This window comes from Leptopilina boulardi, unplaced genomic scaffold (genome assembly GCF_019393585.1).
Source record: "Leptopilina boulardi isolate dan_hultmark-lab unplaced genomic scaffold, ZJU_Lbou_2.1 LbouV2_30, whole genome shotgun sequence".
Classification (NCBI taxonomy): Eukaryota; Metazoa; Arthropoda; class Insecta; order Hymenoptera; family Figitidae; genus Leptopilina; species Leptopilina boulardi.
This window is the reverse complement of record NW_026137863.1, coordinates 506439-519028: the sequence shown is the minus strand read 5'-3', so window position 1 is coordinate 519028 and position 12590 is coordinate 506439. Positions and strand designations below refer to the sequence as shown.

Below are 12590 nucleotides of genomic sequence, written 5' to 3'. Positions count from 1 at the left end.
GTGGTACATAAAAAAGCATAATGCGTTTTTAGATTATTTTTTTCTTTTTTGCAAAAAAAAAAAAAAATGAGTGGCAAAGAAAAATCCTGGCACTTTGATACAATTTCCGAATCATTTACCCCCAATACTATATGAAATTGCTTCCACTTGAGATTCACTCGAGTCTACACTGAGAGTAAATCTTCAGTATAGAGGGGGGGCTCTTTGGAAATGTTTCCGCGACTTCATCTCAACATATTCAGCAAACGGATCGAGAGAAAGAGAGAGAGAGAGAGAGAGAGACTTTCAACCTAAATGCATATATTCTCCTTGAAGTGAACATACACCAACATCACAGTGGAAAGATAATATTTCTTCATCTGTGTGTGTTGAAAATATATATATATATATATATCTGTAGGCGATGAGACTCGGCAAAATGTAGAGAAGTCGAATCATAAACAACAGCTTGAACACATATACCATTTGTTTTTATATCATCACATATTCAGCACTATATCTGTATATATACAATGTGTGTGTGTGGGTGGTGCGAATTTTATTTACAAATGACAAACGTCTAGTATGTGAGAAAAAATCTTTACACTCTCTCGAGTGTTGTCAATATTAATATAGGAAAGAAATATATATCCAACTCGATATTATGGATTTTATATTAGATCGAATTTTTTTTTTTTTTTATTAGCCAATGAAATTACCAAAAAAAAATTGCACGGAAAAAGATTAATTTTTAAAAAATTTTACTCTCACAGCAAACTTTTTTTGGCCCCACAGCAAATTTATTCGCTGTCTCTATATTAGCTAACGTAATTTGATGTGACAGCAAAAAATTCGCTGCGATAGAAAATTTTTTGTCGACTTGAAAACATTTAAAAAATTGAACTTTAAGAATTCTTCACTAGAAAAAGTTTGCTGTGGCAGGGAACTATTTGTTGTCACATCAAATTAGTCACTACAGCTAAATTTTTTGCTATGACAATGAAAAAGTTTGCTGTAATAAACAATATCAGTATTAATTTTTAAAAAATTACTGTCACAATAAACTTTTTGGACCTCACAGCAAATTTATTCGCTGTCCCTATATTAGCTAACGTAATTTGAAGTGACAGCAAATTTGTTCGCTGTCCCAATATTAGCTAACGTAATTTGATGTGACAAAAAAAAATTCGCTGCGACAGAAAATTTTTTGTAGACTTGAAAACATTTAAAAAATTGAACTTTAAGAATTCTTCACTAGAATAAGTTTGCTGTGGCAGCGAACTATTTGTTGTCACATCAAATTACGTTAGCTAATATAGGGACAGCGAAGAAATTTTCGGGGTCAAAAAAATTTACTGTGACAGTAATTTTTCAAAAATTAATACTGGTTTACCGTAGCAAATTTTTTCGTTGTAGTAAAAAATTTAGCTGTGGTTACTAATTTTTGATAGATCCGATAGCAAACACTAGTTAGCATCTGGAAACAATTCCTTTTTTTTCCGTGTTTCAAAAAAAAAATTTCCTAATTAAAATTTGGAAAATTTCTTTTACACAGAAAATAAGGAATTGCTTACAGATGCTAACTGATGTTTGCTATCGGATCTATCAAAATTAGTCACTACAGCTAAATTTTTTTGCTATGAGAACGAAAAATTTTGCTGTGATAAACAATATCAGTATTAATTTTATTAAAAAATTACTGTCACAATAAACTTTTTGGACCTCACAGCAAATTTATTCGCTGTCCCTGTATTAGCTAACATAATTTAAAGTGACAGCAAATAGTTCGCTGCCACAGCAAACTTAATAAAATTTAATAATCTAAAATTATTATTTGCGCATAAAAATATTTTTAAAAAAACATTAGTTATTTAAAGAAAAATATTTAGTTAACTAATTAAATTTAATTAAAATAATAAAAACTATTTTGAAATGGAAATCGACTTTTTTATTGCCTTCAAGTCGATTCGAGGTGCCTGTGGTAGCATTATAACAGAATCAAAAATGAACGGAAGGAAAACAAACCAAAAAAGGAGAAATAAAATTTTTTTTTTTTAAATCACTGAGTTCTTTTCTGTATAATATGAACAATATCGTTTTTTTTTTTATAAACAGTAAACAACAATTTACTTTCTCTGTGAAAAGCACTACTTTGATATGCCTTTACGGTTTTGGAATATAAAGTACATACGAGATTTTTGCTTGGACTTGTTTTCTTTCCCTTTTTCTGCCCCAAGCAATATATATATATATATATATAGTAGCATGAACAATTTGGCAAAGTTAACGGTAGCCTGAAGCAACGCAGTTTCCCTCGACTTCTAACCATTTCTACTGTGTTTTACGATTCACTGACGAATGATACACGGTCGTAATATATATATATATAACGAAACTTTTCTATAATATCGATTTCCTCTTCTCTCAACAAGGGTGCGTAGAAATTGCGTCATAATTTTTCACTTCCATTATGAAAAGGACAAAAATTATATTCATAAATTTTTAGTGATTCTTATTTTTTTTTTATGATAAAGCACCGTCAACAGATGTTTGCAATTTTGACTTTGATAGGAAAATATGAGGAAATTTTTTTTTTTTTCCAAGAGAAGTGGTGAGCAAAAGTTGACGAGAAGAAACTACTTTAATCAACGTAAATGTCAAAGATCTATCTACTGAAGTTTCAAATCTGTGCGGTGGAGGTTATAGTGTGTGGGAGGAACTCTCTATATATACGATCCGCATATCTGAGATTCAAAAAGAAAAAAAAAGAAGAAGAAGAGAGAGAAAAAGTAAAATTTTTTGATGATCCAACAGAATATACTTATATATATATATATATATATATATATATATATATTGAGGAAAAAAAACTTATTTTACTAGTTTTGAATTCAAATTTTTAATGGGTTATCAAAAGCTCTCTATTATTTCTGCTTTATCGCTGATCTGCCAGTTTCAGTAATTGAAATGCTAATTGGAATTCTCTTTCTCTCTCTCATTGTAAAATAAAAAAAAAAAAAAATTTTTTTTAACTGTTGGAGATTCAAATAAATTTTTGTTTATAACTCACAGTTTTTTTTGCGGCACTAAATATTTAGTTTTTTTATACAATGACAAAATTATCATAGCAACTATTACCGTAGTAATCGTTTTCATAGCGAATGTTGACATAGTAACCAACTGTGGCCACAGTAACTTCTGCTATAGTAACTAACTGTTACTTTAGTAACGGTTGTCATAGTAACTAACTGCTGTTATAGTAACTTCTGCCCTAGTAACTTCTGCCATAGTAACTAACTGATACCATAGTAACTTCTGCCATAGTAACTAACTGTTGCCCTAGTAACTTCTGCCCTAGTAAATTCAGCCATACTAACTAACTGTTATCAATGTAACTTCTGCCATAGTAACTAACTGTTGCCAAAGTAACTTCTGCGATAGTAACTTCTACCATATTAACTTCTGCCATAGTAACTACCTTTTACTACAGTAACTTCTGCCATACAGTAACGGTTTCTATAGTAACTTCTGCCATAGTAACTAATGGGGACCATAGTAACTTTTGCCATAGTAACTTCTGCCCTAGTAACTAACTGTTGCCCTAATAACTTCTGTCATAGTAATTAACTGTTGCCCAAGTAACTTCTGTTATAGTAACTTCTGCCATAGTAACTAACTGTTGCCCAAGTAACTTCTGCCATAGTAACTTTTGCTATAGTAACTGTTGCCCTAGTAACTTCTGCCATAGTAACTAACTGTTACCATAGTAACTTTTGCCATAGTAAGTAACTGTTACCAAAGTAACTTCTGCCATAGTAACTAACTGTTGCCCTAGTAACTTCTGTCATAGTAACTAACTGTTACCATAATAATTTCTGCCGTAGTAACTAACTGTTACTATAGTAACTTCTGCCATAGTAACTAACTGTTACCAAAGTAACTTCTGCCAAAGTAACTAACTGTTACCAAGTAACTTCTGCCATAGTAACTTCTGCCAAAGTAACTAACTGTTACCAAGTAACTTCTGCCATAGTAACTTCTGCCAAAGTAACTAACTGTTACCAAGTAACTTCTGCCATAGTAACTTCTGCCAAAGTAACTAACTGTTGCTGAAATAACTTCTGCCATAGTAACTAGCTGTTGCCTTAGTAACTTCTGACATAATAATTAACTGTTGCCCTAGTAACTTCTGACATAGTATAAGTAACTATTGACATAGTAACCATGTTAATGAGTTAAGAAACATTAATTAACTTTCAAATTATTTCAGTTATAGTATAGATTATGAAAAATGAAAGAAAGGAATAAGATTTCTTTTAGGTAAAATTTTTTTTGTATAAATACTGTATATTGACTCTTGAAATTTTTTATATATATATAATTGTCCCAATTTTCAAAAGGAGGCTGAATAGATGATTCTGACAGTAATCGTGAGTTATATATATATGTATATATATATATAAACTAAATGAGTAGCGAGAGTTGAATCTGCTCTAGAGGCCATGGTTAATGAATGGAAAATCCAAAGGTAGCTACATGTATTTTGGGAGTTTCGAGGTATACAGTCAGAATTATTCGGATTTGGATCTAATAATCATTTCCCTGAAGAGAGGGAGAGAGAGAGAGAGAGAGAGAGATCTCTGCGCGATGGCCAGAGAGATATATACATTATGTATTTTCCCTGATGGGAGATAGAATTTTCTCATAATTTCGAAAGGGATACTTGAATTGTTTCACTTTAAAAATTCAAAGCTTCATTAAAACTCAAGCGATCTCTTCGTATCTTTTATATTTCTGAATTTCCTATTTTGATTAATTAATATAATATTTTTTTTATTATTTAATTTTTTTTTCTATATTTTGTTTCTATTGATTTTTTTTTTTGAAGTGATAAACTGTTGTCAGAAATCTTTTTCTATAATACGAGAGATAATTGTCAGTTGCTATATAAGAGTAGAGAAAAAGAAGGATATTATATTGATTTTAATAAGATAGGAAAGAGAGAGAGAGAGAGGAGAAAAAGGATCAATTCCATTGTCCACAATATAATGGGGCAAAAATCTTATAAAGAAGATCCACAGGTCGTATTGAGCAACGAATTTGTGATTTGTGATTCAGAATTTGAAAATTCTAAAGTTGATGCCCCGCGGGATAACGTCGTCATCGCGAAAGAGAGAAAGAGAGAGAGAGGAGAGAGAGAGACGTTTCTCCGTATAGGGTTGGTTGGACCACCAGGACCGGGGATGCTGTTAACGGTAACCCGTGGCAACGAGCGTCCCAACATCGATCCGAGTTTTACCGAAGCCAGCCCCGCCCAACTAGTCGAGGTGTCCCGAAAATTTGACTTGAAACCGCGTGTGCTGCAAATTCTGACAATACAAACAAGACTAGACAATTTTCTTTCTCATATGTGTCACACACACACACATACACACACATATACAATGGATTTAGAAGTCGGCTGCAACCTGTAGCAGGTGACCTCTTTTTTCGACTCATTAAGAAAAGAAGACGAAGAAGAAGAAGACGATGAAGAAGAAGAAGAATGATGAAAAAAAAAAATTTCCTCCCTCCCGTGTTGAATCAAATGCTGCTGGAGGGTTTCGCGCGTCTCGAGACACTCGAGACTTTCTTTGAAAGATGCTGGATGCATCTTCTTTTGATTGTATCCGCCATAGCAGTAACGTAATAAGCAATCCGTTGCACCTGATCACTTAACCGTGAGAGAGAGAGAAAGGGATTTCATTTCATTCAAGAGAGAATTTCCCTTTTTCGCAGAGAGAGAGAGAGAGAGAGAGAGCGAGAGAGAGATGAAAACATTTTCTCATCACAAAGTAAAATCATTCTATCATGCGTTAAATAAATTTTTGAAAAGATTTGTTAAATTCAAAAATAAAAGAAATACAACAAAACAAAAAAAATTGTATCCATATTCAAAGAGAACAATATTTGGTTTTTAGGAGAATACAATTAATCTGCTTGGTACGAGAAAATAGTTTGATTCAGGTAAAATAATAATTCTTTTTGTTTTTTTTATCTAAATTTACGGTTAATTTTTTAAAGGGATTTCGTGGTCTAGGACCAAAAGCTTTATAGTTTCGGTTTGGTGTCTGTCTGTCCGTCCATCGTCTCCTCGTACGGTTGCCATGGTAATAGTTACCATAGCAACAGTTTCCATGACAACCGTTTCCATAGCAATCGTTACTATGGCAACCGTTTCCATAGCAACAGTTATTTACCATGGCAACCGTTACTAAGGCCGCAGTTACTATGGTAACAGTTACTACGGCCACAGTTACTATGGTAACAGTTACTATGGCCATAGTTACTATGGTAACAGTAACTATGGCCACAGTTACTATGGTAACAGTTAGTTAGTAAGGCAAAAGTTACTACGGCCACAGTTACTATGGCCGCAGTTACTATGGTAACAGTTACTATGGTAACAGTTACTACGGCCATAGTTACTATGGTAACAGTTAGTTACTAAGGCAAAAGTTACTACGGCCACAGTTACTATGGCCGCAGTTACTATGGTAACAGTTACTATGGTAACAGTTACTACGGCCATAGTTACTATGGTAACAGTTACTATGGTAAAAGTAACTATGGCCATAGTAACTATGGTAAAAGTAACTATGGCCATAGTAACTATGGTAAAAGTAACTATGGCCACAGTTACTATGGTAACAGATAGTTACTAAGGCAACAGTTACTATGGTAACAGTTACTATTATTTTCATATTATTTCGTTATTTGACAAACAATAAATGTTATTATTTATTTATTTGATAAATAAGAAATGATTCTTTATTTAATAAGTAATAAGTTTGTTTCCAATGTGATGAATATTAAAAAAATGTTCAAAATTTTAATGCAAACATTTTTTTTTTCTTTTTTGAAGGAAAAATTGTAAAATTGTTTTGAATTGCTCAATTTTTTTTTAACTTTCTGAATTAGTAAGTAATCATCTAATACCACACAGGTTGATGCGAGTCAGGGTTAATGGTTTGAGATCGTTAGTATCTCTCGGTAATTGAGTTTGTATGATGTGGATATCGTTTTACGCTGCACGAGCGAATGCGCGCGTGGTGTAGTACAATATTTGAAAAGCATTCCAGATATTCGAGAATTTCTGCTTCGAATTAATCTTTCATTTATATAGACATATACATATATATATATATATATAGATGTATACTATATATATATATATATATATATATATATATACAAATTGCCATGAATTTTTACTCAATTTGTAATTTTAATTGTTTATTAAAATACAAAATGAAAAAAAAATCATTTTTTTTTGCCTGTTAAAAAAATTTTGCGTTCTAATTTTGTTTCCACGGGAAAATTTTGTCGGTTTATTTTTTGTTTTTTTGAAAAAAAACTAAAAAGTTTTTTTTTTTTTTGAAGTATAAAAGCAAAGAGAATTGAAATTTTGAGAAAGAAATTTAGTCGTACTCACCTCCATAGTTCGGCCTTACTCTTTTATCATAATTCACCGAGAAGGAGTCCAAAATTGCTGAAATATTAACGTCACCTAACATACTTCCACCTCCAGTTCTGTAAAGAAAAAGAAAATGTTTACAAAATTAATAATTAATTTTTTATTTAAAAAAAAAGAAAAATTTTTATTGATATTTTTAATTAATTTTCTAATTTCATTTTTGATTGTTTTTTTTGGGGGAAAAAATAAAATTAGTTTTTTATAGGAAAATAAAAAAAAATGTAAATTTTTGTAAAGAAAATTGAGACTCTTGGGAAAATGGTATTAAAATATTTTTAGAGAACTGGAGAAAGAAGAAGAAGAAGTTCTCTCATATTCCATAGTGTGGTGGCCCTTTCCTTTTCTGACCTTTTGTGTTCACGCTCCGTTGAAATTTCAAAGTGAAATTTTCCTCGGAAAGAATTAGCATTGAAAAATTTAAGTGTCAGCAAATTAGAAATGTATGTATTCTGCTCAATTAAATCACGCTCAATTCGAAAGACTCAATTGCGAATGAAATTTAATATCCCACTTTTTAGTGGAGCAATTTGTAGAAATAAAAAAAAAATTTGATATTAAGTCATTTTTTCCGCTGGAATTTCTTTATTTTCACAGAAAATTAAAAGGCATTAAAATGAGCTGCAACGCTTATTATTTTAATATCTTTTAATTTTCTGTGTTAATATAATTTTTTTTTTGACTAATTTGTTTTCAATCTCTTGTAGATTATTTTTTTTATTGTTTTTTTTAAATTTTTGTTTAAATTGTTTTTTTTCTGTTTTGTTAGTTATTTTAAATAATTTTTTTTTTTTTTTTGAAGTGGTAATGGTTTTAAAATATCAGAGGAAAAAGTTACATGTAAGCGAATTGAGAGAGGAGGAGAAGGACTCGAATGTCAACTGCGACATCTTCGGGTATGAGGCATCAAATACCATCCTCTAGTTCATTTTTTTTTCTTCTTTTTTTTTATCATTTTTGCTACTTTTGCTTTTTATATATCACGATCACAGAATTCAGTGATGGCTTTTTTTTCTCCTCTCCTCTCTTATATTGATGTAAAAATATCTATGCTGAATATATTCAAAGATTCTTCTACCGTTTGAATACCTATTCATTTCAGTCAGTAAACGAATTTCAGACAAAAGTACCTTCACTATTTGAGAAAAGGCAAAATTTATTCTTTACCTCTCTCTCTATATATATATATTTTCAAAATAAAATTATTAAAAAAAATACCGAATTTTAAATAATAAGGGAAAAAATTAATTTTGAAGGAAAATTTAGAAAAGAAAATTAGAAGAAAAAAATTTCAGGGTAAAAATCGAAATGTTTCTTTTTTTTTAAGTGCGAAAAGTAAATGAAAAAGTTTTAACGAGCTTTTAGGGTTTTTTTTTCAACTTTCTTTTATTTTCTAAAGAAAAAACAAAAAAAAGGTTGGAAAGAGAAAAATTAGCTTTACTGGGTTCTCTCTTTCGATTACAGTTGTGCAGGGTTGTAAATTGTAGGTTAAAGGTATAGCGGTCAATGAGGAATCCTATAGATTTCGCACACGGTTTTTTTTTTCTTTTTTCGATACTTTTATTTTTTTTTTTTCCTTTTGAGCCGCGCTAGTAAGTAAAAAGTTGTTGGTTGAGAGAAAGAGCGGTAACAAGATCCGTGTTTCGAGCTTACCGAATTGAACCAAGATGGAGGAATAATCCTTCAGCTTCTTAATCTCCAAGAAATTTAAGCTTCCTTTGCAAACTACTTTCTTTAAAAACAAAAAAAAAAAACAAAAAAAAAAATTTTCTGACTAATCGAAAAAACTTCAAAGAGAAATTATTACACTGCCTTCTTTTTTTTTTTTTGCTTCGCTTCCTTTTAATGAGAAATCGAAAAACACAATATGTTGATGTCAGGGCAATTTTTCTCATTTCTTTATTTATTGTTACATTTCTGACTAAATATGAACTTTAAATTAAAAAAAAAATTAATTTATTAATATTTTTTTTTCTTTTTTTTAATTTGACTAAATTAGAAATTTTTACAAAATGTTTATTTTTTTGATAAATTGAAAATGGACGCAGTTACTATGGTAACAGTTACTATGGCCACAGTTACTATGGTAACGGTTACTATGGCCACAGTTACTATGGTAACAGTTAGTTACTAAGGCAAAAGTTACTACGGTCACAGTTACTATGGCCGCAGTTACTATGGTAACAGTTACTATGGTTACAGTTACTATGACCACAGTTACTATGGTAACAGTTACTATGGCCACAGTTACTATGGTAACGGTTACTATGGCCACAGTTACTATGGTAACAGTTAGTTACTAAGGCAAAAGTTACTACGGTCACAGTTACTATGGCCGCAGTTACTATGGTAACAGTTACTATGGTTACAGTTACTATGACCACAGTTACTATGGTAACAGTTACTATGGCCACAGTTACTATGGTAAAAGTTACTATGGCCACAGTTACTATTATTTTCATATTATTTCATTATTTGATAAATAATAAATGTTATTATTTATTTATTTGATAAATAAGAAATGTTTCTTTATTTGACTAAATTAGAAATTTTGACAAAATATTTATTTCTCTGATAAATTTGAAAAATGCTTAAAAAATTACTAACTAAATAGTATTAATAAATAAATAAATTAAATTAGAAAAATTAAAAAAAGGTAATATTTACTACTATGGATTTTGCACTTTATTTCCTATTAAAATTAAATTTATTTTAAACGTTTTTTTATTAAAAAAAAAATTCGAAATTTTTATTTTAAATATTTTTATTAAAAAAAATAATTCGAAATTAAATTTATTTAAAAAAAAATAAACCGGAAAGTGTGAGGAAAAAAGGCGAGATTTGCGTTAATTTTGTGTTTTTTTTTCTTTTTTTTTTTTAAAGCACCCGGGGCAAAGGAAGTTGTAAATATCTGAAAAGTGGATCCTTTTTCGGCTCTAGCTCCGCGCTTGAGTAACCAAACGAAAAAAAGGCAAAAAAAAACTTTTGGTTATTTTATTTTTCACTGAAAATGGCTTTTTTCAAGAGGGAATTTCTTTTTCGCATGAGATCGAGGGTCATCTTGGTAACCCGCTCGAACATGCATTCTCCTAAATCTATTTCTATATATATATATATATTTGGTTTGCACATTTTCGAAAATTACTTCTTCTTCAGGATATCAGTTCTTTTCCAATTGCACTTAGTCAGCAGGATTTACCTTCTATATTTATAAGCATTAGAACAAAATCGATAAGTCGATGAGAAAAAATTTTTGCGGTAATTTTTTTTTTTTATTAGAAAAAAAAATTTTTACCTATAAGAAAAATAAAAGTTTTTTTTATGTGAAAATATTTTACGCGATGAAAAATAATCGAGAAAGTGTTTGCTCTCTTAATTTATGTGAAAAAACAAAAAAAAGTATTTTTTTTTTGGAATTCACAGAAAATTAAAAGGCATTAAAAGCAACGCTTATTATTTTAATCCAATTTTGCTTATTTTAATACCAAAATGGATTAAAATAAGTAAAATTGTATTAAAATAATAAGCGTTGCAGCTTATTTTAATGCCTTTTAATTTTCTGTGTTAATTTGGAATTAATTAAAAATTTGAGGTTGAAATAAAAATATTTTGTTTTTTAAATATAAATGACTGTGAAAAAATCCCATTTTTAAAAAGATAAAGGTGAATTGGTCGAAAATGATAAACCATTTTTCAAACTGGTTTTAGTAATGAGAATGGAGAGTCAGTCAGAGGAATAAATTAGAACTGAAGTTGATAAATGAGAAATCGTTACTCCTTTCATGGCAAAGTTTCCTTGGAATTTTGTTTTTTTGTTACAAAAAGTTTTTTTTTCAAATAAGAATTGAAAAATAAAAATAATTTTCAAAAAATCCTATCAAAAATTGATAAAGTTACTCTGATCAATTTTTTTTTTGGTAAATATTTGAAAAATGTAGAAAATACTTTAAAAAAAAAATAAAAAAATGAAAATTTTTTTGAAATGTCACGCAAAGTTTTTTTTTGTCAAAAAAGAATTCTTCATAGGCAAAAAATGTATTTCTTTGAATAGACAGAATTTTTTCTTTTTTTTTTCGAAGAAAAATGTCATTTATATTCGTGTGTCAGAATTTTTTTTGCAAAATTTTTGAAGGTTACACTTTGCTGATGCAAGAAAAAATTATAAACGAAAGTGAAAAAGAGTCGCAAATATATAAGAGAAAAAGAGCTGACGATGATCCCCTGTCTACATTTTGATATCAGATAAATAACACGCATTTCACACGATATATTCTCGAGGGGCAAATTTTGTTTTATAAATTTACACGTCAGTTTTTTTTTTCGTGGGGGGGAAAAAAAGAAATTTTTTTTAGGGTCTCTCCGATTTATGTCTTATAGGATAGTATTTATATCCAGAGGGTTCGAAATTGGGTCAAATTTGAATTTTTCACTTCTAAATTTTCTTTTTATATTTTCTTTACTCACGAGAAAAAAAAAATATATTTCTTTATTATCCCAAAAGAAAAAAAAATAAGGGAAAACAAAATTTAGAAAAAAGAATTTTTTTTTCATAAAAATTATGTTTTTATAATTTTTTTTTTCTACACTTAAAAATGCAGGTACTTTTCATAAAAATTTGTAAATTATATATATTTTTTGAGATTTTTTTTTTGTTTTATTAATTTTCTGATCTTTTTTCCATTACTGCGCGTGGATTTTTATATATATGCATGGGACATTTTATCGACCTAGAAACAGGGATTACACAGTATTTATTAGATATTTTTTATCCTCTATCATATTTTTATGACGGCTTAAAATAGCTATAAAAGATAAACCCGCGCCTTCCGTTCAGATGCTGTGCGCGTGGACTATATATATATATATATATTTTTTTTTTATGGAAAAGTTGATTTCGTACTTGAAAACTGATCCTTAGAAAAGAAATAATATTATGAATGGATTAATTTTCAACGAGATGAGAAGAGATTATTCCATTGGAAATGCGGTTCAAAAAACAGATTTTAAAAACTAAAAATGGAAAAAAATTTAATTTTGAAAAAAAACATTTTTTTTTTTTGTAGGAAAAAAAACATTTTTTTTTGTAGAAAAAAAATAA

General features: G+C 29.4%; 1 protein-coding gene across 6 annotated transcripts in view; it reads right to left on the bottom strand.

Moving 5' to 3' along the window:
• The window catches only part of LOC127282388 (gamma-aminobutyric acid receptor subunit beta), a 155668-nt gene that overhangs the window by 85152 nt on the left and 57926 nt on the right, over nt 1–12590 (bottom strand). For all 6 annotated transcript variants that reach the window (XM_051306587.1, XM_051306590.1, XM_051306589.1 and 3 more), the window contains exon 2: nt 7454–7551. In XM_051306587.1, the coding sequence (XP_051162544.1) occupies nt 7454–7551 (98 nt within the window). The remainder of the gene's footprint in view (nt 1–7453; nt 7552–12590) is intronic.